A 22,069-nucleotide genomic window follows, 5' to 3' on the forward strand; every position below is an offset into this window, starting at 1 on the left:
GGGCGCGGCCGGAAGCGAAAAAGAAGTCGGTCCGGTCATGGCGCGGGTTGGACCCGGGAGGGCGGGGGTCTCTCGCCAGGGCCGGGGCCGGGGACGGGGCGGGAGCGGTCAGCGGCGACCTCCAACCTGGGAGATCTCAGACTCCGACGCTGAGGGCCCCTCCGGCTCGGAGGCCGCCCCGAGAGCCCGGGACCCAGCAGGGGAGCGCAGGGCGGCTGCCGAGGAGTTGCGGCTGCTACGGCCGGAGCAGGTCCTGAAGCGCCTGTCGGTGTGCGTGGACCCAGGTGCGGCGGAGGGCACGGGCGACGCTCGGGGTAGGAAAGGCCTTTCTCCGCCAGGCGGCGCCCTCCGTCCGACGGGGCGGGGCGCGCTTCCCAGTCGGGGGTTTGTGCCGAATGCTGGCTGCCGGGTCCGCGCCCCCGCCCAGGTAGGGCGCTCGCGAGGGTGGAGGGAAGCAGTGACCGCGCTCCTCTCCCCTGGTCCCAGCCATCCTGGAAGACGCTGGTGCCGACGTCCTGATGGAGGCCCTGGAGGCCCTGGGCTGCGAGTGCCGCATCGAGCCCCAGCGCCCGGCCCGCAGCCTGCGGTGGACCCGAGCGAGTCCCGACCCCTGCCCCCGCAGCGTGAGTGCTCGCGGGTTCCCGAGGGCCAGCCCCGAGTTGGCTGTTTTGCTTCCATGATTTCAGTCCTGGAGCTGTCCCTGAGGCAGCTGCCCTGGGCGGTGCGCGTCTCGCGGATGGTAAACCACGGATGGAGAACGGAAAGTGGGGGTGCCCAAGCCGTTCTGCTGGTAAAGAGCCGAGCTGGCTGGATAAGGTTCCGGCCGGAGTCAGGCTGTGGTCAGGATTCCTGCCGGCCCCAGAGACCTGACCTGGGCTTCTGTAGAGCAGTCCTGTCAGGTCCTGGGCTTGGCTGGGGCCACGGACCGCGTTGCTGCTAGACTGCCCAGGCAGGGCCCCTGGGGCACCCGGGGTTGAGACAGGCAGCAGCGCGTCTCCATGTCCCCACAGCTGCCTCCTGAAGTGTGGGCTGCAGATGAACAGGAATTCCTGCTGCTGCTGGACCCCGAGGAGTTTCTGCAGGGCGTCGCCACACTGACCCAGGTGCTCGGGTGGTGGCAGTAGTCCGTCTCCAGTTAGGACGGGTGGGTTCCCAGCCGGGAGGCGCCTGCGCTGCCGGTCCCTGCCCTTGTAGACCGGGCTGGAGGGGGCATGGGGCAGGCCAGGATTCCTCTCTGATCCAAAACCGTAGAGGTTTCTAGGGTGAGATGGAGAAAGCTCCTCCTGTGGAGGCTACAGCTGCTCCTAGAGGGTCCTGAGAAGTGCCAGGAGGCCGGGGTCTGGGCAGTAGGCTGCAGGCGGGCTGTGTTCGTCCTCTGAGAGCGGACAGCCCGGCCCCTGCCTGCAAAGAGCAGTGCTCAGGTGCTGTTGCACCAGGCAGCGTGGGGTTAGGCCAGACCCCTGCCAGGTCCCTGTGTCCAAGGATGAGTCTCTCAAGCCCCTGCTTTGTGTTAGGTTAAAGCTAGGCTGGAATACAGAGGTGGACCGGGATGAGGGGCTCAGTGGAACTGAGATGTGCCCAGGCAGCCACTCCAGGGGTCTCCTTAGCCGCCTTGGCATCGTGGGAGGCACAGAGCTGGTTTTCTCAGAAGGGTAACAGAACAGGCTCGTCTGGGCACCCCTGGCTCTTTCTCAGGGTTGCTGTTCTGCAAACCAGCTGTGGCCTGGTGGCCCATGGCCCTGAGCCGCAGCCTCCTGTGAACAACTGTGCCACACGTTCTCATCTTCAGATCTCTGGCCCAACTCGCTGGGTGCCCTGGATCTCCCCTGAGACCACCGCGCGGTCCCACCTGGCTGTCATCGGGCTGGATGCCTACCTGTGGTACCGCTCACTCATGCCCACAGCAGGAGTGGCTGGGATGGGGGTTCAGGGGAGGTGGGCACACTTCTGGGGTTGCTGTGGCATAGCTGATCCCACTTCCCCTGGTGGGCTCTGGCAGAGGCCACGCTCGGGCAGGGCAGGCCCCATGGGGAACAGGGAGGAATGGTCACCTCTGTTCAGGTCTCGCCAGCACGTTGCCCCGGGGACACAGCAGCCGGAAAGCCCGAAGGTGGCCGGTGCCGAGGTGGCCATCGGCTGGCCGCAGGTGGAAGAGGTGAGGGCCTGTCTGAGCTGGGTGAGTCAGGTGGCCTGGGTCCCGGTGATTGGGCTGCTGGCTGGGTTTGGTTCCCAGCGTGGCACATGGCGCAGCTATCAGCTGTGTCCCAGGGAGCCTTCCTCTGGCTCGTGCCCACCAGCTTGCCTCCTCCCCAGGCCCTGGTGCTCCTGCAGCTCTGGGCAAACCTGGACGTGCTACTGGTGGCCTCGTGGCAGGAGCTGAGTCAGCACGTGTGCACCATCACCAAGGCTCTCGCCCAGTGTCCCCTCAAGTGCGTGACACTTGGACTGAAGGGGGCAGGGGGCAGGATCACCTCAAGGTGGTGGCAGTGCCTCTCCGGCCTGTGGGGAGCTGCTCAGCTGAGGTTCTAAAAGGCTTCTCCCTGTCCTTCCCTGTCCCCAGGCAGTACCGGGAATCCCAGGCCTTTTCCTTCTGCACAGCAGGGCGCTGGGCAGCCGGCGAGCCGGTGGCAAGAGACGGCACAGGGCTGCGGGGGGCCTGGCGGAGGCAGATCAGGCAGTTTAGTCGAGTCAGCCCAGCCGTGGCCGATGCGGTGGTCACAGCCTTCCCCTCCCCTCGCCTTCTGCAGCAGGTGGGCCCCTCCCTCCTCGAACCCCTCCAGGTGCAGAGGCCCAGTCCCCAGGCACCCTCTCATACCTCTGCCTGCCCCTAGGCACTCGAGGCCTGCAGCACGGAGCAGGAGCGCATGGGCCTCCTGGCTGACCTCCCCGTGCTGCCCAGTGAAGGCGGGCGTCCCCGCAGGGTGGGGCCTGACCTCTCCCGCCGCATCTGCCTCTTCCTGACCACGGCCAACCCCGACCTCCTGCTGGACCTGGGCTCCTGACCACACATGGGACCACCAGGACAGCATGCAGCCTTGGGGACAGACCAGATACCCTGGCGCAGTGGGGGAGGACCCCAGCCATACGTGGGTTGGCTTCTCAGCCTCTGGCTGAGCAGGTCTGACCTCGGGGAGGGTGGGTGGTTGCGGGGGAAGTTTTAGGTAGCTGGGATGAGAAGAGGGGCTTCTGGCTGGCAGATGGCTGGTGGTTCCTGTGCTGAGTCCTGGACACACGGGCCACAGGGGAGCTCAGCAGCAGGGCTGTGTGCCCCCCCACACACACACATACACACATTGGCAGGGGCCAGAAGGCAGCACCAGGGCCCCACTGCCACCTGGAGGCTTGGGGTGTGGCACCCTCAGCCAGCAGCAGTAGGGGACTCCTGAGGATGTCGGGGGCAGTGAAACCTGGGAGAAGGCCCAGGATGCTCGCAAGCCTGGTCTCTGCATGGATGTGTTTCAGCTCACGCCACGTGGGTGTTAGACATCAACTCTACATTTATTGCAGTCACTTAAGTCTACGACGGCGGGGCAGCCGCCGACAGCATGCAGAGCAAGTTAGGAAAATCCAAGTCCCTGTGGGAAGAGCAACGGCGGGCTCCAGCCAGGCCCTCCTCACAGCCTCCCACAAGACCTGGGGCTCAGGGCAGCTGCTTCCCCACCCAGCACAGCAGCAGAGGGTCCCTAGAGCCTCCACAGAAAGGACTGTCCCAGCCTCAGGAGGCAAGAGATAGCTCCCTCCGGACGGGCCTCATCCAACTCCGCCCTGGAGTGTAGCTGGAAGGAAGGGACAGGAAACGGCCGTCCCAGCCCAAGAAGACAGTTTCCACTGGGAAGTTAGGTCCGGCGGCAGCGCTTCCTCTGGCAGGGCCGGGGCTCGCGACTGCTGGGGTGGGCCGAGGTCGCTGCCTGGGGATCAGACACTGGGGCCCTGCGTCGGCTGCAACTCATGCTCAGGACCCAGCCCAGCTTGTTGTGTAGCACCTGCTTGAGGCCTGGCGGCAGGGGCAGGCCCTCCAGCGTGTCCCCCGAGTCTGGCCGCAGCTGGCGCAGGCGGTGGCAGCAGAGGTACTGGAGGGACGTGGCGCTGGCACAGGAACGGGTAACCTTCATGCTGCTTCGGGCTGCCGTGGAGCACACCATCGGGTAGAACCTCTTGTTCTGCAGCTTGGTGGCTGCCACGCCTGGAAGGGAGGAGCCTAGCCTGAATCCCGGACAGGGAAGGGGACAGCTACCGAGCACAGCCCCTCAGACCACATGCTACAGTCACCTAGGTGGGCAGCTGACACAGCTGAGGCAAGGCAGAGGGTGCACGTGCTGGCCCTGCCACTCCAGCCTGGCCTCGCTGTCCCAGCCCCTGGGACCCTGGAGCCTCAGGCTTCTGGGAGGAACCCTTTCAGGAAACCTCAATGTCCACTGGGCTGGGGTGGGGTGGCCACCTCCCTCAGGGTGACAGCTGAGAGGAGCTCAAGTCCTGTGGCGGCCTCACCTATGCACTTCCTGTTCTTGAAGAAGGTGAGCGTGCCGTGCCAGGTGTCCAGGTGCACACCGATGATGGAGCCCTGGCCGAATCGCGACGAGAAGCTGGTCTTGTCTCCCTTGTGGTGGAGGAGGCCTGGGGGCAGCCAGGGTTGGAGTGAGCCCAGGAGCTCCAGGCTCGGCCCCGCCCCACCCTGGGCCTCACGCACCCGTGTAGGAGAGGCCCCAGCTGTCCTCATCCCTGCCCAGCAGGCTGCAGAACGTGTGGCGGTATTTGTCCAGGTCCACATCCGATGTCCCGATGCCTACCATCTAGGAACAGGGGACGGGCAGAGGCCACTCTGGGCCACTGGGGCCAGGCCCCCCAGAAGCACCCCGGACCAGAGCAACTTACCATGTCGGTGCCGTAGACGGGCGAGGTCATCTTGATCTCCCAGAAGTGCTGGCCCTCCCCCAGCTCCTTGGTGCCCCGGATGGCCGCTGTGCCACAGCTGTACTCCATGTGGAAGCTGACCTTGCGGTTGTCACAGCTCAGCAGGGTGGCTGACGACTTATTCAAGTCATCCCAGACCCAGTCGAAATCTGTAAGAGAGGCCCAAGCTGGGGCAGCCCTGAGAGCTCCATGGGGCTCTGCCCTGCCCACCCCTAGGCCCGCCCGCAGTGCAATCCCAGCAGGGGCCGGACCCCATCTCACACTCGTCTTCCTCTCCGCATCGACAGTCCTTGCCCCGGTGGGCCGAGTGCAGGTTGCTACAGAAGGAGGCCTCGCTCTGCCCGGCACAGTCACAGAAGGACTCGCCGGTCACAGGCACCGCACTGGGGATGGATGGCGGCAGCGCAGAGTACTCGGGGTCGGAGTCCGAGTCGCTGTGCTGGGAGAGAAGGGCCGGCTGTTCCTGCCTGTCGCCCGCTCCTGTCCTCTCACCCCTGCCCTCTGCCAGCCCAGCCTGAGTCTCTTCCTCCCCTTCCCTGAGCCACCCAGGGAAGGATGGGGGTCCAGGCCTCCAGGGACTTCACAGGACCCCGAGTGCACGGCCCAGGCTCCTTCCCAATAGGCTCCAGCTCTGCCCCATTCTGCACGACCAGGAGGCCCTGGAGGCCCAGCCACTGAGCGACAGCCAAGGCCGCCTGGCCTCCCAGTGGTTTCTAGATGGTGGATGAGCCCTGGCCTGCCCTACCTGCCCAGAGCTGAGACGGTGTGGACACCTTCCCTGCTCCGCCAGCCCTGCAGGGGCCCCAGGCAAGGCCACCACCCCCGCACCAGGCCCAGCTGCAACCACCTGGCCTCAGGGCAGTCCCCACCACACTGTGGCCCAATGACCTTCCTGTTACCTGAGCAGACCCTGCCTCACCACAGGGTCCCCTTGCCCAGTGCCCACTACAGGCCCCACCCCTCCTGGTGCCAGCTTCAGCGGTCACCTGAGGCTTCTCCAGCCCCTTCATCCCTGTTCTGTTTTTCTTTTTTTGCTTCACTGAAGTTCTCCTTGGTCCTGATTCTTGGCCTCCTCCCACTGAAATGTGAGCTCCTTGTGGGAGGCGGGGCCCCTCCCAGCCTCCTCCCTGTCACAGGCTTTGTGGGTGCAACCCAGGGCCTGAATGGACCAGAGGGTCAGCAGGGAGAGTGCTAAGTGACCAGGGGGGCCCTGTGGCAGAAGCCTTGGGACAGTGAGGGTACAGGTTGGGGGCTGGTCCAGGAGAAACCACAGGTGACCATGACATGGGCGCCACCAGCTTCCAGGTGAATGTGGACCTATCCAAAGCCACCTTCAGGGCAGGACACTGTCGTCTCTGGAGGGGACGGCCCCACCCAACAGACAAGGCAGGCCCAGAGGACTCTACCGCACTGCCTAGAAGTGGGGGTCCCCAAAGCCAGGGTAGACCCACTGAGTCAGAAGCCAGGGCACAGAACTGAGCACTTGTGCGGCAGGTCCAGGGCTGGGCTCCCTGGAGAAGGAGACAGACGGAACGCCACTGCCTACCTCCTGCCCACAACGGACTGCAGGCCCATTTGGTGACAGGACAAGCAGCCCCTGTGTGTCGGACACTGCCCGGCCCGTAGGCACGCCTGCATGCCACAGCCACGAGCCCGTGAGGCTCAGGCCATGTGGCCTGCAGGAGCTGGAGGCGGGCGGGAAGGCAGGTCAGCGCCTCTCCCTGGCTGGAGCATGGAGCTCCAGGAGACCCCAGGACAGCCCCCACCCAGTGGGGAAGACCTGCTTCCCAATTTGCCCCCAAGGCCTAGTGGGCCCACCGGGCTCAGGGAGTCCTCACTCAGAGGGGAGCCCAGCCCCTCCCAGGACGCCTGGCTGAGTCTGAACAACTGCGCAGGGGAGCTGTGACAGCAGAGAGCAGCAGCAGGTCACACAAGCAGCAGCCCCGGAAGGACACGGCCCATGGTGACAGAGGACAAGCAGCATGCGTGTGTCAGACACTGGCCTGTGGACACGCCCGCATCCCACAGCCATGACCCTGCGAGGCCAGGACAGACTGCTCCAGGGCACATGACCTGTGGCAGCTAGAAGTGGGGCAGGAAGGCACAGCCACGCTCCTACTGTGGTCCAAGGGAGATATCAGGAAACCAACTGGGAAATCACCCCCGACAGGAACCCCCACCCCTCCCAGCCTCACTGCACCCCATCAGGCCAGGCAGCTGCCCTCAGGGTCTGCTAAAGCGGGGGTCAGGGGCCATCGGTGCAGATAGATCTGCCTGCAAAGCCCACAGGCACATCAGATCATCTGGGCTGTTCTGAACACCTTCAGGTTCCTGGGCCTCCCTAAGCAGGTGCAGAAATTTTTATCTTCAAGTACCAGGATTTTGTTTTGGTTTAACACACGTGTATGTGAACAAAGACCATGTGTTTGCACTGGCAGAAGCGTCCGATAGGACACGTAGCAAGTTAACGACGGCCACCTCCAGAAATGGACTGGGTAAACCAAAGAATTTTTTTGTTTTGTTTTGTTTTCGAGTCAGGGTCTAGCTGTGTCTCCCAGGCTGGAATGCAGTGGTGTGATCACAGCTCACTACGGCCTTGACCTCCCTGGCTCAAGCAATCCTCCCACCTCAGCTTCCTGAGTAGTTTGGGATTTTGGCACGTGCCACCACGCCTGGCAAATTTTTAAATTTTTTGTACAGACAGTTTCACCATGTTGCCCAGGCAGGTCTCAAATTCCTGGGCTCAAGTGATTCTCCAGCTTCAGCCTCCCAAAGTGCTAGGATTTATGGGTGTGAGCCACAGTGCCCAGCCCCAGAGTGGAGGATTTCTGTTGAATGAACCAAAAACAATTGCCAACCTCGCCATAGACCATGAATTTCAGAGGAGAAAGCACAGTGAAGAATGCAGTGTGTTCTGAGGTCCCGTCACCTGAGGCTTTGTGTGTCCTTTGCCAAATTAAAGAGTCTCACAGAATGTGGTGTACCCAGCAGACAGGCCCAGCGTTGGCCTGGTCCTCTGGCCTCAGAAGCATCTTCCCCTCCGATTGATTCCCTGTTCAGGTAATGCCTGTCTGCCTGCCTAGGGCATCTCCACACCTTAGCCCAGCCATGTCCGCCTGGCCCCCTGGGACCTACCTGCCCATCAGAGTCGTAGCCCCAGTTAGTGGAGCCTGCTAGAGCCACAGCCCGGGCATCTGCGTCTCGGCGGGCTGCACTCAGGACGAAGTGCCAGGCCCTGCTGCTCCGGGGGCGTCTGGCCATGGTGGAAAGAATCTAGAAGAAAACACAGGCTGTGGGCAAAGGAAGACTCACAGCGCTCCCAGCCCTGAGCTTCCAGGCTGGGCCACGGACCCACTCAAAGTGGGGACTGCAGGGGCCGCGCCGGTGCCCAGCCAGGGCTCCAGAACGCTTCAGGAGCCCATACCTCACTCCAGGATCTGAGCAGCTCAATAAAACCTAGGTAGATCCTGTGAAACGCCACCCAGACACCCATGCCTCCGGAATGCGAATCCCAGCCCAGTCTCCTGCTCCACCTCACGAACCTGGCCGCCCCGCCCGCCTGTCCCGCAGGCACTTCAAACCTCCACTCGCTCCTCCTCCGTCGTCCAGTTTGACAAATGGCATCTCCGGCCTCTCAGTTCCTCATGCCAGAAGCACGGTGGTCACCCCTCCCTGACACCTTCCCCTCATGCCCGGCCCGACCGCCGCACCCGCCTGCATCCTCCTCCCGCCACCATCTCCCGGGCCACACGGCTCAGCTCGCTACCGCCAGGGCTCCTCGTGAAACAAATCTTAAAACCTGCTCAGCGCTGGCCACTGTTCCGGCATAAAATGCAAAAGGCTGCGAGGGCCAGGTCTGCGCTTCCCAGGCCACCTACCTGGCCCCTCCCTCGCCAGCTCCGGGGTCCCCGCCCCGCTCCCCGTGGGTTCTGCCTCGCCTTCCAGGGCCGACCCCTGCGCCGGGCTCGCGGCTGGCAACGCCCGCTGGGCCCCGGGCGGGGTTTCAGGGAGGCCGGGGAGGATCGCGGCGCCCGGACCGCCGAAACCTGTCCAGCCCCAGGCGAGCGCGGGTGCAGCCGGAGCCGCCCGGCCTGGCTGTCCCCTCCCGCGGGCGCGCGGGTTCCGGAGTCGGCGGCGCCTGGGAAGCCTTTCTCGGGCGCGGCCCTCAGGAGAGGAACAAAAGCGGTGCCCTGGCCGCGCTGCTACCGCCGCGCCCGCAAGGTCAGCGCGCCCGCCCCGAGCCCGGGACCGCGGCCAGGAGACCCGCCGCTCACCTGCAGCCCCCGCAGCGCGCTCCGCTGGCCCGGCCCTGACCCACTTTCCGCCCGGGCGCGAGACGTAAACAATCCCCGCCCCCTGCACCCATTGGCTCCGGCGGCGAGGGGCGGGCACACCTGTCTCGGAGCTTCGAGCGGGGGGGCGGGAGTCGGGAGACAAAGCTATTGCCGAGAGGTTTCGGGAACTGTCAATCGTGATCCAACGTTCCTATTGGCCAGTCCCCAAGCGACGGGCGACAAAGCCCGCGCGCCCATTGGACCCGGGGGGGGGAGGCGGTCGCGCAGGCCGCGTTGACACGAAAGCAGGTCCGTGCCCGCGTCGTCATCTGCGCCGGAATCTGCGGCACCGGCGAGGGAGCTCCTCCTGCGATCTGATTGGCTGAGATAGCAGGACTAGGCCTATCAAGAGGAGCCAGGGGTGGGCACGCACTGCCCATTGGCTGGAAGGCACTTCGCTCCATCTGGGAGGCTGACGGCCGGCGGGCGGAAGCGCAGGGCAGACGCGAGCTCCTGGCGGCGGCGGGATGGAGGCGGCGGCAGGTGAGTGGCGGGCCAGGGAGCGGAGCCGGGACGGGGCCTTGCCTGGGGCCCCGCCGCGCCCTATCCCGGGGCGACCTCGCTGCGTCGCGCGCCTCCAGTGCGACCATCACCGGCCGGCATGGCTGGGCCGGGCCAGAGGCCGCGGCGCGGGCGTTTTCTAAACACGGTCGTTTTCCGCGTGCCGCAGATTCGATGCGGAAGGTCCGTGACCTCGGAGGGCGTGAGTCGTGGAGCTGGGGGAGGTTTTAAAGGAAACTTTGTGGAGCACCGCGTTGTAGGCGGGCGCAGTGGCGCCTGTGGGCCCCGGTACGCTGGAGGTCGCGAGGTCGCGGCCGCGGTCGCAGCTGCACCGCAGCCCGGGCAGGAGCGAGACCGTGTCTTTAAATAGGTCACACGCGCATAGTCATGAAAGTAAGACGGACGCCGGCGTCCCCTGCTTTTAGTTATTTGTGGAAGTGGCGCTCTAAGTTCAGAAAAGTGAAAGTTGCGCGGGACGGAATTCACACCCGTGCGGACGATGCGTTCGCCAGGTCAGCGCCGCGGGCCCTCCTGAGTAGTGGGAGCCGCATTTCTCTTCCAAGAGACCTCGAGTCCGGTACCCAAAAGAAAACAGTCCTCGGACAGCACGGTCTTGTAGCACAACTCTGACACATTAGAAATCCAGTGCTGGAGTCTTATATCAGAGGAGAAGCCTGGAAAAGCCTGTCCTTATTATCAGGAGGGATTTATTACAAAGTAAGGATATTACTGAGATTGGTGGAAGCTTTTTTTTTTTTCTTTTTTGAGACAGGGTCTTACTATCGCTAAGGCTGGAGTGCAGTGGCGCGATCATAACTCACTGCAGCCTTGACCTCCTGGGCTCAAGCGACCCTCCCACCTCAGCCTCCTGAGTACCCGGGACCACAGGATGCACCACCCTGCCTGGCTCATTTTTTAATGTGTAGACATGGGGTCTTAATGCGTTGTTGAGAGTGGTCTGGAACTCCTGGGCTGAAGTGATCCTTCCACTTTGGCCTCTCAGATTGCTGGGATTACAGGCGTGAGCCACTGCACCTAGTCCAAGCTTTTATTTTTTTTGTTGTGGGGAGACGGAGACTCTCTCTGTTACCCAGGCTGGAGTGCAGTGGCGCAATCTCGATGACGGCTCACTGCAACCTCGACCTCCCAGGTTCAAGCAATTCTGCCTCAACCTCCCAAATAGCTGGGATAATAGGCACGCGCCACCCTGCCTGTCTAATTTTTTTGTATTTTTAGTAGAGACAGGGTTTCGCCATGTTGGCCAGGATGGTCTCAATCTCCTGACCTCGTGATCCCCCTGCATCACGAAAGTGATGCATCCCAAAGTGCTGGGATTACAGACGTGAGCCACCGCGCCCGGCCCCAAGCTTTCTTTAAATGGGGAAAATATGCACATAAAAATTCAGAAGCCCTAGATTGGGCAAGGAGATGGCGCTCAGCCTCCGTCCTGTGCTTCCAGCACAGCCGCGCCTCCCGGCAGGCTTATGCTGACTGTGCTTTGCTGAGAACGGGCTTAGGAGCTGCCTCAGTTTGCTGAGAAGTGAAACGTTCTTGGGGGAACCTTCAGGGTTGTTGTCCTGGTTCCCTGACACTAGTCCCTGCGTTTACCATGGTGCTCAGCCCAACCCACCAGACAGGCACAGTTCCCACCTCTGCCAACAAGGAAAGCCCCTGGGGGTTAACCCTGCCGCTGGCGCCAGCACCGATGGCAGTGTGGCGGTCAGGACCCAGACCTGACAGAAGTGCCCACCCCTCTCTGCGCAGGTCACTTCCAGCACTCCTTGGTGTTGCAGGGATTTAAGTCAGAATCCCTTTTACTGTCTCAGGGGTGACCGCGAGGCTGTGGTCTCGGGGCTTTGTGTTTGCAGGAGTGTGGGGCTGGGGCTGGCTTTTCTGTGTCCCCGGGGGGAGACCTCAGGCAGCCTCTGTAGGTCCGAGGACCTGCCTGCGTGCCAGGTTCTCCCGGGAGGCTTTGGGCTTGGGGGGCCTTTGAACCTGCCCTTGAGAGGCGGATCAGTTCGGGGTGGTTTCTCCGCGTCGTGTGTGGAGCCCTCACGTGCGCCCTCCAGGGACCTGTCAGCAATGGAGCAGCGTGCTGGAGACCAGGGGCGTGACCTCAGCAGGGGCGCTGGGGGGAGAGGGCAGGAGTTTTGCCAAGGTGTCTGCCACCGCGTGGCAGGGACAGGACGGGACCCTGGAAGGAAGAGGAGCTGGGGCTGTGCGGGGAGCAGCCAGCTGCCCTCACCTACTGCACACTGCAGGAGCCGAGAGCCAGGGACGCCGGTGTGCAACGCGTGGTTGTTGCCACCCTGGGCCCTCAGCTGCCAGCATCCCTCCTGAGAACTGGAGGCCCAGGGCAGCCTCTGCCGAGCCCGGGGTGCATGGATTGGGGAAAGGGTGGAGTCCGTTTGGTTTCCGTTAGAATTAGCAGGGGGCTGGCAGTCTCATGATCGTGACACTCACGTGTGCGAGCTTGCACACGCCGGCGCATGAAGGAGCGCACGCACCGAGAGGAGAGTTGGGCAGTTTCCGCTGTCAGCAGCACAGCCTCAGGCGGGTGTAGGGAGTGCCGTAGTCTTAGAGGGACCCCCCGGGTCCGGGGCTGCAGGGGACCTGCCTGGAGGTCTTTCCATCAGGGCGAAGCTGGGCAGGGGCCGCCTCTGGATCTGGCGTTTCACCACTGCCCCGCTCAGAATGTGGGTGCAGGAGGTGGTGGGTGACCCCGTGTGTGGGCACAGTGGGCACCAGGAGCCCTGACCTTCTCTGTCGTGTCTCTCACCAGAGCCTGGAAACCTGGCCGGCATCAGGCACATCATCCTGGTCCTCTCAGGAAAAGGGGGCGTTGGGAAAAGCACCATCTCCACGGAGCTGGCCCTGGCCCTGCGCCATGCAGGCAAGAAGGTGAGCGCCCTGCCCCTCACTGGGCGGAGCCCCAGGCAGCCACCTGCATCCCGGCAGAGGCCTGGCGGTGCCCCTGGCCTAGGCTATGCCCCTCCTTGCAGGTGGGGATCCTGGACGTGGACCTGTGTGGCCCCAGCATCCCGCGCATGTTTGGGGCGCAGGGCAGGGCCGTGCACCAGTGTGACCGCGGCTGGGCACCCGTCTTCCTGGACCGGGAGCAGAGCATCTCGCTCATGTCCGTGGGCTTCCTGCTGGAGAAGCCGGACGAGGCCGTGGTGTGGAGAGGCCCCAAGAAGAATGGTAACGGCCGGGCGGCCTGTCCGCTGTCCTGATCGAAGGTGTTAGCGTCGGCGCCGGCCTCTCCCGTGGAAATGCCCCCCTCCAGCAGCCAGGCCTGTGCCTGGGACCTGCACAGGACACCCGCGATCAGGCCCAGGGCTCTGGCTGGGGGTGTCTCGAGTTGGGTCTGTGCTGCCACACAGCTGACCCCCATTCCCGGTCAGAGGGAGCGGGGTCTGCTGAGACCCTGGCCATGGCATGCGGGGACCTGGGGCCCCCGTGGGGCAGGTCGTCGGGCAGAGCTGAGGGGGTTCTGGTGCCTCTGGAGCAGGTGGCATTAGACGCCCCCAAAGGCAGGGAGAGGCTGGTGGGAGTGAGGCACAGAATCTGGGTGTACCAGGGGGCGTCCACCACGGAGAATCTGGGTGCTCCCATGTGTGGCGACAGACCCCTGGAGGGTCCTGGCCCCGTGTTCTCATTTGGGGCCGTGGGGAGTCGGAGGGGGGCTTTGTGGGCAGGGGCTGGATGCTGGAGCAAGGGACGCTGTAGACGGCCCTGGCCCCATCTTTGCACTCCTGGTCAGGGCCTGGCCGGCTCCTGCGTCGCTCCAGGGCCTCCCGAGAGCCTGTGATGGAGGCTGGTGGCAAGTGACACGGGATGGACTGCAGCTCCTCGGCCTGACCTGGCTGGTTCTTAGTGGCACAGGGCCATGTGTGCAGACCTGCCCTGCCCTGACCGCCCCGTCTGTCCCGTCTTTGCAGCACTGATAAAGCAGTTTGTGTCCGACGTGGCCTGGGGGGAGCTGGACTACCTGGTGGTGGACACGCCCCCGGGGACCTCCGATGAGCACATGGCTGCCATAGAAGCCCTGCGCCCCTACCAACCCCTGGGGGCCCTCGTGGTCACCACACCCCAGGTACTGCTGCGGCACCTTCCCAAGTCCCTGTGGGCTACTTCCCAGCGGGCTGGGCGGGTCTCCCTGCCTGTGCGCCTGGCCGAGCCCAGCAGACCGCAGCCTTGGCTCCCGCCCCTCAGGCGGTGTCCGTGGGGGACGTGAGGCGCGAGCTGACCTTCTGCAGGAAGACGGGCGTGCGGGTGATGGGGGTCGTGGAGAACATGAGCGGCTTCACCTGCCCACACTGCACAGTGAGTCCCGGGGGTTGCAGGGGGACCGAGGCAGCGCCTGACCGGTGGGGGTGGCAGGTAGGCCGAGACGGGGCCTTGGGTGGCGCTGGGCTCACTGCCATCTCCTAGGAGTGCACCAGCGTCTTCTCCAGGGGCGGCGGGGAGGAGCTGGCCCGGCTCGCCGGGGTGCCCTTCTTAGGTGAGTGTTCCAAGCTGGTGCTGGGGTCCCGGCCTCCCATTCCGTCTCTGCCCTGGGTGGGTTTGACCTCCGTGCCCCCAGGGCCCGAGGGAGAGGAGGGGATGGGAGCTGTTTCTTCCCGTCTCACGCTGCACCACTGCGACCTGTGGCTCATCCACCCGCGCCCTCCTCAAGGCCCTCTACGGGCACGGGTGGTTCGGGTGCGTCCGCTTTTGGCCAGCTGAGCCCATGCTGGGAGCGGGAGGTGCAGACACAGCGCCACCGCCTCCCCTGTGCCCTGCAGGGTCTGTGCCCCTGGACCCCGAGCTCACGAGGAGCCTGGAGGAGGGCCACGACTTCATCCGGGAGTTCCCCGGGAGCCCCACCTTCGCCGCACTCACCTCCATAGCACGGAGGATTCTGGACGCAACGCCCACATGCCTCCCCTGACTGAGGCCGCCTCGAAGCTGCCTTCCAGAGCCACCGAGGGCTCTGCTCCAGCCTCTCGGAGAAACAGAGCGGGCTCGGTTCCCGGGCCCTGCAGGGGCAGGCCCAGGCGGCGCCAACGGGAGAGCAGCTCGCTGACCAGCGCTGCCCCAGGGATGTATCAGGCACCAGCAGCTCTGCCTGGTTGGCCTGTGGCTGAGAGGACAGCTCGGGCCCTGGTGCTGTGGCCTGGGTGCCCTGCAGCTGTGAGACGGGGGCGGCTTGGGCTCTCCTCCCTTCCACGTTTCCCACCTGTGCCCCTGGCAGCCGCGTGTCCACATGATTGGCAGAGCACAGGACTTCCGCAGTCCTCAGGTGACCCCGGGCCGCCAGCACGCTGGGGTCACTGTCATCTGCGTGAAGCTGGGGGAGCGCTCCCTAAGGGGGCGAACTGACCTCAGGCCTGTCTTGTAACTGTAGAGGAGCCTACCATTAAACGTGTCCGCTGCTGTGATGACGAGTTTGACGTTTCTAGAGTCTTCTGTCCTTCGGGGTCAGATAGCACCTGCCTCTATAAGTGCCTGGCCTGGGCCGGCAGGTTCGTCAGCTTCGGTGTCAACAAGCCCCTGGGTCCAGGTGCTGATGCGTTCGCATCAAACGTGGGGATCTGGGGAGATGTTGTGATAAACCTGAGAGCCGGGCGCTTTGCTATGGAAGAATGGCCTCCCTGGGACACTGCGGGACCCCTCCTGGGACTGAGACCAGAAGTCGGGTTGAGAAGGGAGCTCCGATCCCAGGGGCCTCCTGTACCTCTTCCCAGTGAGACCCGGAAGGAGAGCCGTTCCAGAAAGCAGAACGCGTTGTTTTTCCCAAAGGAAGAGCTCGGCCTTCAGCAGAGGAGGACCCTGGAGGTGGGGGTTGGGAACCAACCTGGGCAGTCCCTGGGCGGGTGGGAGGGTGCCAGGCGCATCTGGGCCAACAATGCCAGTGCCCTGAGGGGGCAGAGAAGACCGACGCCGGGGGCATCTGCAGGGGGTGCAGCTTCCCACGCTAGACTGACGGTCTGCCTGGGGCTCACTCCTCACCCCACCTCAGCCTCACCCTGGCTGCCTGGACCACGCCCCTCGGGACACTGCCTGGTCCTCAGGGCGATGCCTCGAAGAGGAGGGGTGATACGCAGAGCTCCCGGGGATTTGAGTTGGTGTCATCATTCCTGGGGGACGTCCTGCAGGGAGCCCGAGGGGCAGCTGCAGGGACCAGGAAGACACAGGTGGGGGGCAGTTGGCCAGGGCGGTGGCAGGGCAGGATCCGGACGGGGGCCCTGGGCGTGGCTGAGCCGGGCAGGACAGAGGCGAGGAGACCAAGGCGCGCCCTAGGCAACGCCGTCCGCCTGCCCCCGAGCCAGGTGGTTTCTTTTCAGACGGTCTCGCTTTGCCGCCCAGGCTGGAATGCGGTGGCGCAATCTCGGCTCACGGCAGCCTCTACCTCCCGGGCTGCAGCGATCCTCCTGCCTCAACCTCCCTAGGATCACAGGCATGGGCTGCCATGCTCGGCTAATTTTTTTTATTTTTTATTTGTAGAGATGGGGTCTCTCTTGTGTTGCCCAGGCCGGTCTCTTGAATTCCTGGGCTCAAGCGATCCACCCGCCTCGGCCTCCCAAAGCTCTGAGACCACAGCTGTGCGCCGTGCACCCAGCCCCCTTCCCTGGCTTCACGCTCGCAGTCACACACCGTGCCTGTTAAGATTCAATTGCCTTTGCCTTTAATTGATGACAGCTGGGGGCCGCCCTGCCTTCCACCCCAGTCAGGCCCTTGTGTCTTTCAGCAAGTGCACAGCGTGGGGCCGCATGCCTGCCAGGCCCCTGAGGACACTGAGGACCTGTCCCCAGCACAGGGTGAGCCAGGCGGGGGCCCGAGTCCGGGGCCCTGGTCAGCAGGGAGCGAAGTGGGCCTCGCCGAGGTCCCGCAGGTCGAGCCCCGCGACCTCGGGCGGGCTGGTGCAGGTGATGTTGTTGTAGGTGTACACGGGGGGTTGGCAGTCGTCCCCCTCACAGATGGCCTGGACGAAGCGGGGCACGGCACTGGGGTTCTGCAGGGCAAAGTCCCATAGCGCCTTGAGGGGGCAGCTGCAGTCCCAGGGGTTGCCCTCCAGCCACAGGCGCTCCAGGCCAGGGGGCTGCGGCGTGAAGGTCCGCAGTGAGTTGTTCCTGAGGTTGAGGTAACGCAGCCGCCCCAGCGGTGCCAAGAGGCTGCCGGGCAACGCCTCCAGGCGGTTGTGCGAGACGTCCAGCCAGAAGGCCCGCTGCAGGGGGCCCAGGGCATCCGCCGGCAGCTCCGCCAGGCGGTTGTGGGAGAGCAGCAGGTACTCCAGCTTGCCCAGGCCCTGGAAGAGCTGGTGGGGCAGGTGCGTGAGCTGGTTGGAGGTCAGGTCGAGCTCCAGCAGCTCCGCCAGCCCCCACAGGCTCTGCTCCTCAATGCCCACGAGGCCGTTGTCCTTGAGGAAGAGGCGGCGGAGCCCCGAGAGGCCGGCGAAGGTGTGTGGGCGGATGCGGCCCAGGCAGCTGCCCTCCAGGTGCAGGCTGTGCAGCTTGCCCAGGCCCCGGAACACCTGCTCCGGAAGGTTCCGGAGACAGTTCCCAGAGAGGTTCATGACTGCCACGTTGGTGAGGCCGAGGAAGGCGCCCACCTTGATCTCCTGGAGCTGGTTGTGGTCCAGCGTGAGCACCTCGAGTTGCCCCAGGCCCTCAAAGCTGCGCTCGGCCAGCTGCCGGATGCGGTTGTGGCCCAGCTGCAGCTCCTCCAGAAAGTGCAGGTCCTCGAAGGTGCGGGGCCGCAGGCTGGCGATGGCGTTGTGAGACAGCCGCAGCACGCGCAGGCCCAGCAGGCCGGGGAACGTGTCCTCCAGGAGGCCAGCCACGCGGTTGTGGGACAGGTCCAGCCATCGCAGTGCCTTCAGGCCCAGGAAGGCGCCCGGGGCCACGGCAGCGATGAGGTTGCGGTCCAGGTAGAGCTTCTGGAGCCGGGGCAGCTGCGCGAACACGTTGGCCTTGATGGCCCGCAGCGCGTTCCTGCTCAGGTCCAGCTCCCGGAGCTCGGCCAGGCCGCTGAAGAGTGCGGGCTGCAGGTAGGCCAGCCTGTTGCCCGCCAGCACCAGCTCGCGCAGGCCGCCCAGACCACGGAACGCCGCATCGGGGAGCACGGCCAGGCTATTCCAGCCAAGGTTGAGGTCCCAGAGGTTGCCGAGGCCCTCAAAGAGCCCGTCCTCCAGCCTGCTCAGGCGGTTGTTGCTGAGGCCCAGCGAGGCCAGCGCGGGTGTGTGCGCAAAGGTGCCGACCGCCAGGCTGCGCAGCTGGTTCCGCTCCAAGTGCAGGTGGCACAGGTTCTCCAGCCCCAGCAGTGCCTGCGGCTCCAGGCTGCCCAGCTGGCCGCCCTGCAAGTTGAGGAAGGCCAGGCTGGAGAGGTTCCGGAAAGCCGCCGGGGGGATGGACGAGAGGTTGTTGCTGTCCAACCACAGGGCTTGGGTGCCGCCCGGGATCCCGTCAGGCAGGCGCGTGAGGTTCCTGGAGCTGCAGAAGACGCTGAGCTCATTCGCCTCCTCATCGTAGCTGCAGGCACAGGTGGCCGGGCATGCTGGGCCCTCGGCTTCCCCCGGCGTTCCGGGCTCTGCTCCCTCCAGGCTGCGGGGGCCGAGTGCCACCCAGGACAGAAGCAGCAGCGCCAAGGCCAGGCCTCCTGCGGGGGGAGAGGCTTGGGGAGGCGGCTCGAGGAGGGCTCTGCCCGAGTGAGCCTGATACCAGCACAGCCGGAAGCAGTGCTCAGGTGTGAACTGAGGCTCGAGGTCATCCGCTGAGATGCGAAGAAGCTGGTGAGCCCCACAGGTTCTCCGGCCCAAAAGCTGACGCTGCGCTCCCCACCCCATGGGACAGAGGAGTGGCCGCCCTGCCCCGCCCCGCCCCGCCCCGCTGCACTGACGCTGAGGGCTTGGCTCTCTAGCTCTGCGCAGGCCACGTGGGCTCGGCCAGGCTGGGTCTCGGGCTGTCTGGCATGTGGCAGCCGCACCCCCAAGGCAGGCACTTGAGCCAGGCCAGGCTGCCACGTTGGCCTAGAGGAAGGGGAGGGAACTGAGCCATTGGCCAAGGTCCGGCCATTTTCCGAACATTCTGGAGTAGGTCTGGGTGGGCACTCGCTCACTGCCCTCAGAGGCTGGACAGGGAGCTGGGCACCTCCTGCCCCAGTTAGGTCCCCTCAGCGGGGTCTCACCTGCCTGCATCCGGGTCTTGAGTGCTGTGGGGGGGACCGGGGCACCGCCGTTGGGGGACAGGTAGGAACCCCGCACCGTCGGTCACCGAGGCTCACATTGCCTTTCAGGACAAGGGGCCACAGGCCTCACAGACCCGGCCAGCAGCCTCCCAAGCAGTGATGACCAAAACCTCCCCTGTACAGGCCCGCATCCTCAGAGGGTGTGGAATCACTGGGACGCTGGCAGGGACAGCGAGGTGGGGTCCCCCGACCGCCCTTCTGCCGTGATGGGTTGGGGGTGGCCCGAGCCAGCTCTGAGCTCAGCTCAAGCTTGGGGGTGGCCGAAGCCGCAAGGGGTCACCCCATAGAGACAGTGGGGTGTGAGCCAACATGTCCTGCCTGGGCTGGGCCCACGACGCAGGCTGTGAGGGGCACCTCCCGTTGCTGTGCCCGCTGTTCTGGGGGCTGAAGGCTCCGGCCTGTGCCTGGTCCTCCTCCCCTGCACTGCCGCCAGTGCCCTTAGGGTGAAGGACAGGACACAGACCCTCTGGTGCCAGGCACAGCTGCATCTCCCTGCCAACCCCAGCAGATGCATTTCCGACTATGGGCTCCCCAGTCCCTGGTGGGGGGACTTCCTGGGGGTCACCCCTAGCCTCTCCCCAGTGGGCTCAGGGTCACAGACTGGCCACCCCCAGAGCAGGTGGCGGGGCGCTTGGGGGCCTCACCTTTCCTCAGGGCCATCCTGTGTGCAGGGCAGGCCACAGGCAGGCAGCAAGGGAGGGTACGTCTGCTGCGCCGGCCACCCCTGCCCTCTGGATTTCCCCACTGCGGGGCAGCCCGCGCCTGTCACCTGGCTGACCCAACCCAGCTGGCCCTGGCTCTGTTAACCCCCTCGTGCCGGGCAGCCGGTATCGGCCCGGAGCCCTGGGGTGCAGACAGTGCAGGGGGTGAGGGAGCTTCTGTCGGGGTCTGAGGTGGGCTGTGATGTGGCCCTGGGGGCGGATGGCCAGTGCCCGGGCCCCGTGCAGGGCTGACGGGGGAGGGCTGGGCAGCGAGGTTGAGGTGGGGACCCCTTGCAGCAACCTGGGAGAGGCTGGGGCTTGAGGCAGGTTTGGGGAGTCCAGGACTTTATCAGCTCCTGTTGCGGGCAGGGTGCCCCTCGGGCAGCTCCTGGGGTCTTGACCCCACCCCTGGCCTGAGCAGCCAGCCATGTGGGGCCCAGGGGCTGCCTCCCCTTCCCCGTGCCCCACCCAGCCGTCCACCCGCCCTCCCGGGGGTTCCCTAAAGCCTGGGTGGGAGCTGCCATTTGTTCTTCAGGCCCATGGTGCTGTCCAGGGCCCAAGCTCGCCCCACCTCTCCCGTGACCTTACGGGCGCTGGTGTCTGGCCACTGCCCCGCCCCCAGCCTCTTCTAGGAATGCCTGGCAGGGCTGCAGGCGCCTGTTTGCTTTTGCCCTGCACCATCCTCGGGGAAAGTGTGGGGGTGGCCTGGCCATGGGAGCCAGGTCTTATGCCCCAGACAAGCCTCACCTGCCCCTTGCTGTGCCCCAAGGCTCTGGTGAGGGCCTGGCCGCCCCACAGTCACCGCTTGTGTGCAGAGAGGCCACAGGAATGTGTGCCCAGCCATGTCCGAGGGCACCCCTGGGCTCCGTCTCCACCTGCCTCCAGCGGCCCCTCGCTCCCCTCCACCTGCTCAGACCACTTCCCAGTCAGTCGCTGTCTCCACCAGGGCCTGAGCCGCTGCAGCCCCTCCTCTCCAGGTCCCTGCTGGCCCCTCCTCTGGCTGTCAGCGGGGCCTGCCCACCAGTCCCTCGGCAGTGGGAAAGCGTTCAGGGAAGCGGCCGGGAGGGGCGCAGGTGGAGGCAGAGCCGGGGCTGGAGGAGACCGCAGCTCTCCAGGCCCTACCCCGTCCGCGGCTCCGGCCTCACCTGGCGGGCCCCGTGCAGAGCTGTGGGAAGCCGCCGGCCCACTGTCATCGTCTTCTCTTTATCAAGAATTGATCATTTTCCAGGTGGCGTCTCGGCTCCTCTTCTGAGAAATTATAGATCCACGGGGAGAAAGTCCACACCCAGAAAAACCCACGATCCGTTTACTCAGCAGAAAACGCGGACTCAGCAGGGGCCTGGGGCCAGTGGACCTGGGCGGCCTCTTCTCAGGAGACGTCCCCGTGTGGGGGCCCCTGGCCTGTGTCAGGCCACGCACCACACCTGGGAGCCCTGCACACTCCAGGTGGGAAGGGAGAGTCTGTCCCTGTTCTCCTCCTTTGGGAGAGGCCGAGCGTCGTGGGCAGGCGGAGCCTCACCCGGGTTGCGGCAGCTGGTAAGGGGGCTCCAGGCCTCTTGATTCCTGTGGTAACACCGAGGCCTACACACACATTCAGCCCACTGAGTTCCAGAGGCCCCCATCACTGCCACCACCCCCGATGGCCCCACTGCCCCTGTGGCCTGTTCTGGCTCAAGGCCGGTGGCCTCCCAGGCTCCTGTCTTCAGGCTGCGCAGAGCCTGGCTTTCTGTAGGACAGGACCGGAGGGAGGTGACGCCATGTCTAGGTCAGATCCTGGAATGCATCTGTCCCTGTCCCTCACTGTTTCCAGCAGTGCCAGCGAGTCCTATGGCTCCGCATCCTGAGGGCGCACACCTGTCCACAGTCAGGCCGTTGGCAAGCGGATGGTGGCCGCCACCGTGGAGACCCAGCATCTTCTCTAGCACACGGCCGCAGGGTCATCCGGCCTCGGCCACTGCTGGTTGCCGTATCTTGTCAATTTTCTAGTTAGCTGGCTGATTTCTGATTTGCAAGACACAAGGAAGACCAAAAGCTTTCTGCACGCACACCTGTCAGGGGTGTGGCCGGTGGTCTCTGTCACACTGTGTGGCCTTTCCATCCTCTCACTAGGATTCTGAGTTTTTTGTTTGTTTGTTTTTGAGATGGAGTTTCGTTCTTGTTGCCCAGGCTGGAGTGCAATGGCGCCATCTCGGCTCACTGCAACCTCCGCCTCCTGGGTTCAGGCAATTCTTCTGCCTCAGCCTCCCGAGTACTGAGATTGCAGGCATGAGCCACCACGCCTGGCTAATTTTTATTTTATTTTATTTATTTATTTTTTGAGACAGAGCCTCACTCTGTCGCCAGGGCTGGAGACCAGTGGCATGATCTCAGCTCACTGCAACCTGTGCCTCCCAG

The 22,069-nt window shown here is 64.7% G+C and overlaps 4 protein-coding genes across 10 annotated transcripts; 2 read left to right on the plus strand and 2 right to left on the minus strand.

Moving 5' to 3' along the window:
• Positions 1-25: 25 nt before the first annotated feature.
• Positions 26-3,336, plus strand: LOC105485841 (essential meiotic structure-specific endonuclease subunit 2). The gene is made up of 8 exons (XM_011748392.3): positions 26-284; positions 487-623; positions 1,011-1,103; positions 1,790-1,881; positions 2,062-2,155; positions 2,314-2,429; positions 2,561-2,750; positions 2,832-3,336. Exons 1-8 carry the CDS (start codon positions 38-40, stop codon positions 3,000-3,002), a joined length of 1,140 nt encoding a protein of 379 aa, XP_011746694.2. The 5' UTR covers positions 26-37; the 3' UTR covers positions 3,003-3,336.
• Positions 3,337-3,477: 141 nt separating this feature from the next.
• On the minus strand, positions 3,478-8,178 carry LOC105485842 (splA/ryanodine receptor domain and SOCS box containing 3). Its single transcript, XM_024794086.2, has 6 exons — positions 8,047-8,178; positions 5,173-5,350; positions 4,873-5,060; positions 4,688-4,790; positions 4,489-4,614; positions 3,478-4,183 (listed from the first exon to the last, which is right to left on the minus strand). Exons 1-6 carry the CDS (start codon positions 8,170-8,172, stop codon positions 3,837-3,839), a joined length of 1,068 nt encoding a protein of 355 aa, XP_024649854.2. The 5' UTR covers positions 8,173-8,178; the 3' UTR covers positions 3,478-3,836.
• A 1,176-nt stretch (positions 8,179-9,354) lies between these two features.
• LOC105485844 (NUBP iron-sulfur cluster assembly factor 2, cytosolic) lies at positions 9,355-15,175 on the plus strand. 6 transcript variants are annotated; one of them, XM_071083878.1, is made up of 7 exons: positions 9,355-9,728; positions 12,529-12,647; positions 12,749-12,987; positions 13,688-13,842; positions 13,962-14,072; positions 14,181-14,250; positions 14,534-15,175. In XM_071083878.1, the coding sequence occupies exons 2-7, from the start codon at positions 12,634-12,636 to the stop codon at positions 14,677-14,679; spliced, it is 735 nt and encodes a 244-aa protein (XP_070939979.1). In that variant the 5' UTR covers positions 9,355-9,728; positions 12,529-12,633; the 3' UTR covers positions 14,680-15,175. The 6 variants fall into 6 exon arrangements, with proteins under 6 accessions (XP_070939979.1, XP_011746703.2, XP_070939977.1 ...); XM_011748401.3 differs by having other exon boundaries at positions 12,749-12,947; XM_071083876.1 differs by lacking the exon at positions 9,355-9,728 and adding an exon at positions 9,754-9,948.
• Positions 15,176-16,393: 1,218 nt separating this feature from the next.
• LOC105485836 (insulin like growth factor binding protein acid labile subunit) lies at positions 16,394-20,776 on the minus strand. Of its 2 annotated transcripts, none has more exons than XM_011748373.3 (2): positions 20,423-20,776; positions 16,394-18,386 (listed from the first exon to the last, which is right to left on the minus strand). In XM_011748373.3, the coding sequence occupies exons 1-2, from the start codon at positions 20,517-20,519 to the stop codon at positions 16,585-16,587; spliced, it is 1,899 nt and encodes a 632-aa protein (XP_011746675.2). In that variant the 5' UTR covers positions 20,520-20,776; the 3' UTR covers positions 16,394-16,584. The 2 variants fall into 2 exon arrangements, with proteins under 2 accessions (XP_011746675.2, XP_011746676.2); XM_011748374.3 differs by lacking the exon at positions 20,423-20,776 and adding an exon at positions 19,619-20,092.
• Positions 20,777-22,069: the final 1,293 nt, after the last annotated feature.

Source organism: Macaca nemestrina, chromosome 18 (assembly GCF_043159975.1).
Source record: "Macaca nemestrina isolate mMacNem1 chromosome 18, mMacNem.hap1, whole genome shotgun sequence".
Lineage (NCBI taxonomy): Eukaryota > Metazoa > Chordata > Mammalia > Primates > Cercopithecidae > Macaca > Macaca nemestrina.

Excerpts from the sequence above, each read along its gene's own strand:
- LOC105485841 (XM_011748392.3), top strand. The coding sequence starts at position 38 with ATGGCGCGGGTTGGACCCGGGAGGGCGGGGGTCTCTCGCCAGGGCCGG. Across the intron at positions 2,156-2,313 it reads GCTGGCCGCAGGTGGAAGAG|GCCCTGGTGCTCCTGCAGCT; the intron begins GTGAGGGCCTGT and ends CCTCCTCCCCAG. Across the intron at positions 2,430-2,560 it reads CTCGCCCAGTGTCCCCTCAA|GCAGTACCGGGAATCCCAGG; the intron begins GTGCGTGACACT and ends CCCTGTCCCCAG.
- LOC105485842 (XM_024794086.2), bottom strand. The coding sequence starts at position 8,172 with ATGGCCAGACGCCCCCGGAGCAGCAGGGCCTGGCACTTCGTCCTGAGT. Across the intron at positions 5,351-8,046 it reads GCTACGACTCTGATGGGCAG|CACAGCGACTCGGACTCCGA; the intron begins GTAGGTCCCAGG and ends CTTCTCTCCCAG. Across the intron at positions 5,061-5,172 it reads ATGCGGAGAGGAAGACGAGT|ATTTCGACTGGGTCTGGGAT; the intron begins GTGAGATGGGGT and ends CCTCTCTTACAG.
- LOC105485844 (XM_071083876.1), top strand. The coding sequence starts at position 9,847 with ATGGCTGGGCCGGGCCAGAGGCCGCGGCGCGGGCGTTTTCTAAACACG. Across the intron at positions 9,949-12,528 it reads GGTCCGTGACCTCGGAGGGC|AGCCTGGAAACCTGGCCGGC; the intron begins GTGAGTCGTGGA and ends GTCTCTCACCAG. Across the intron at positions 14,073-14,180 it reads TCACCTGCCCACACTGCACA|GAGTGCACCAGCGTCTTCTC; the intron begins GTGAGTCCCGGG and ends GCCATCTCCTAG.
- LOC105485836 (XM_011748373.3), bottom strand. The coding sequence starts at position 20,519 with ATGGCTGGGCACACATTCCTGTGGCCTCTCTGCACACAAGCGGTGACT. Across the intron at positions 18,387-20,422 it reads TGGGGCACAGCAAGGGGCAG|GAGGCCTGGCCTTGGCGCTG; the intron begins GTGAGGCTTGTC and ends CTCCCCCCGCAG.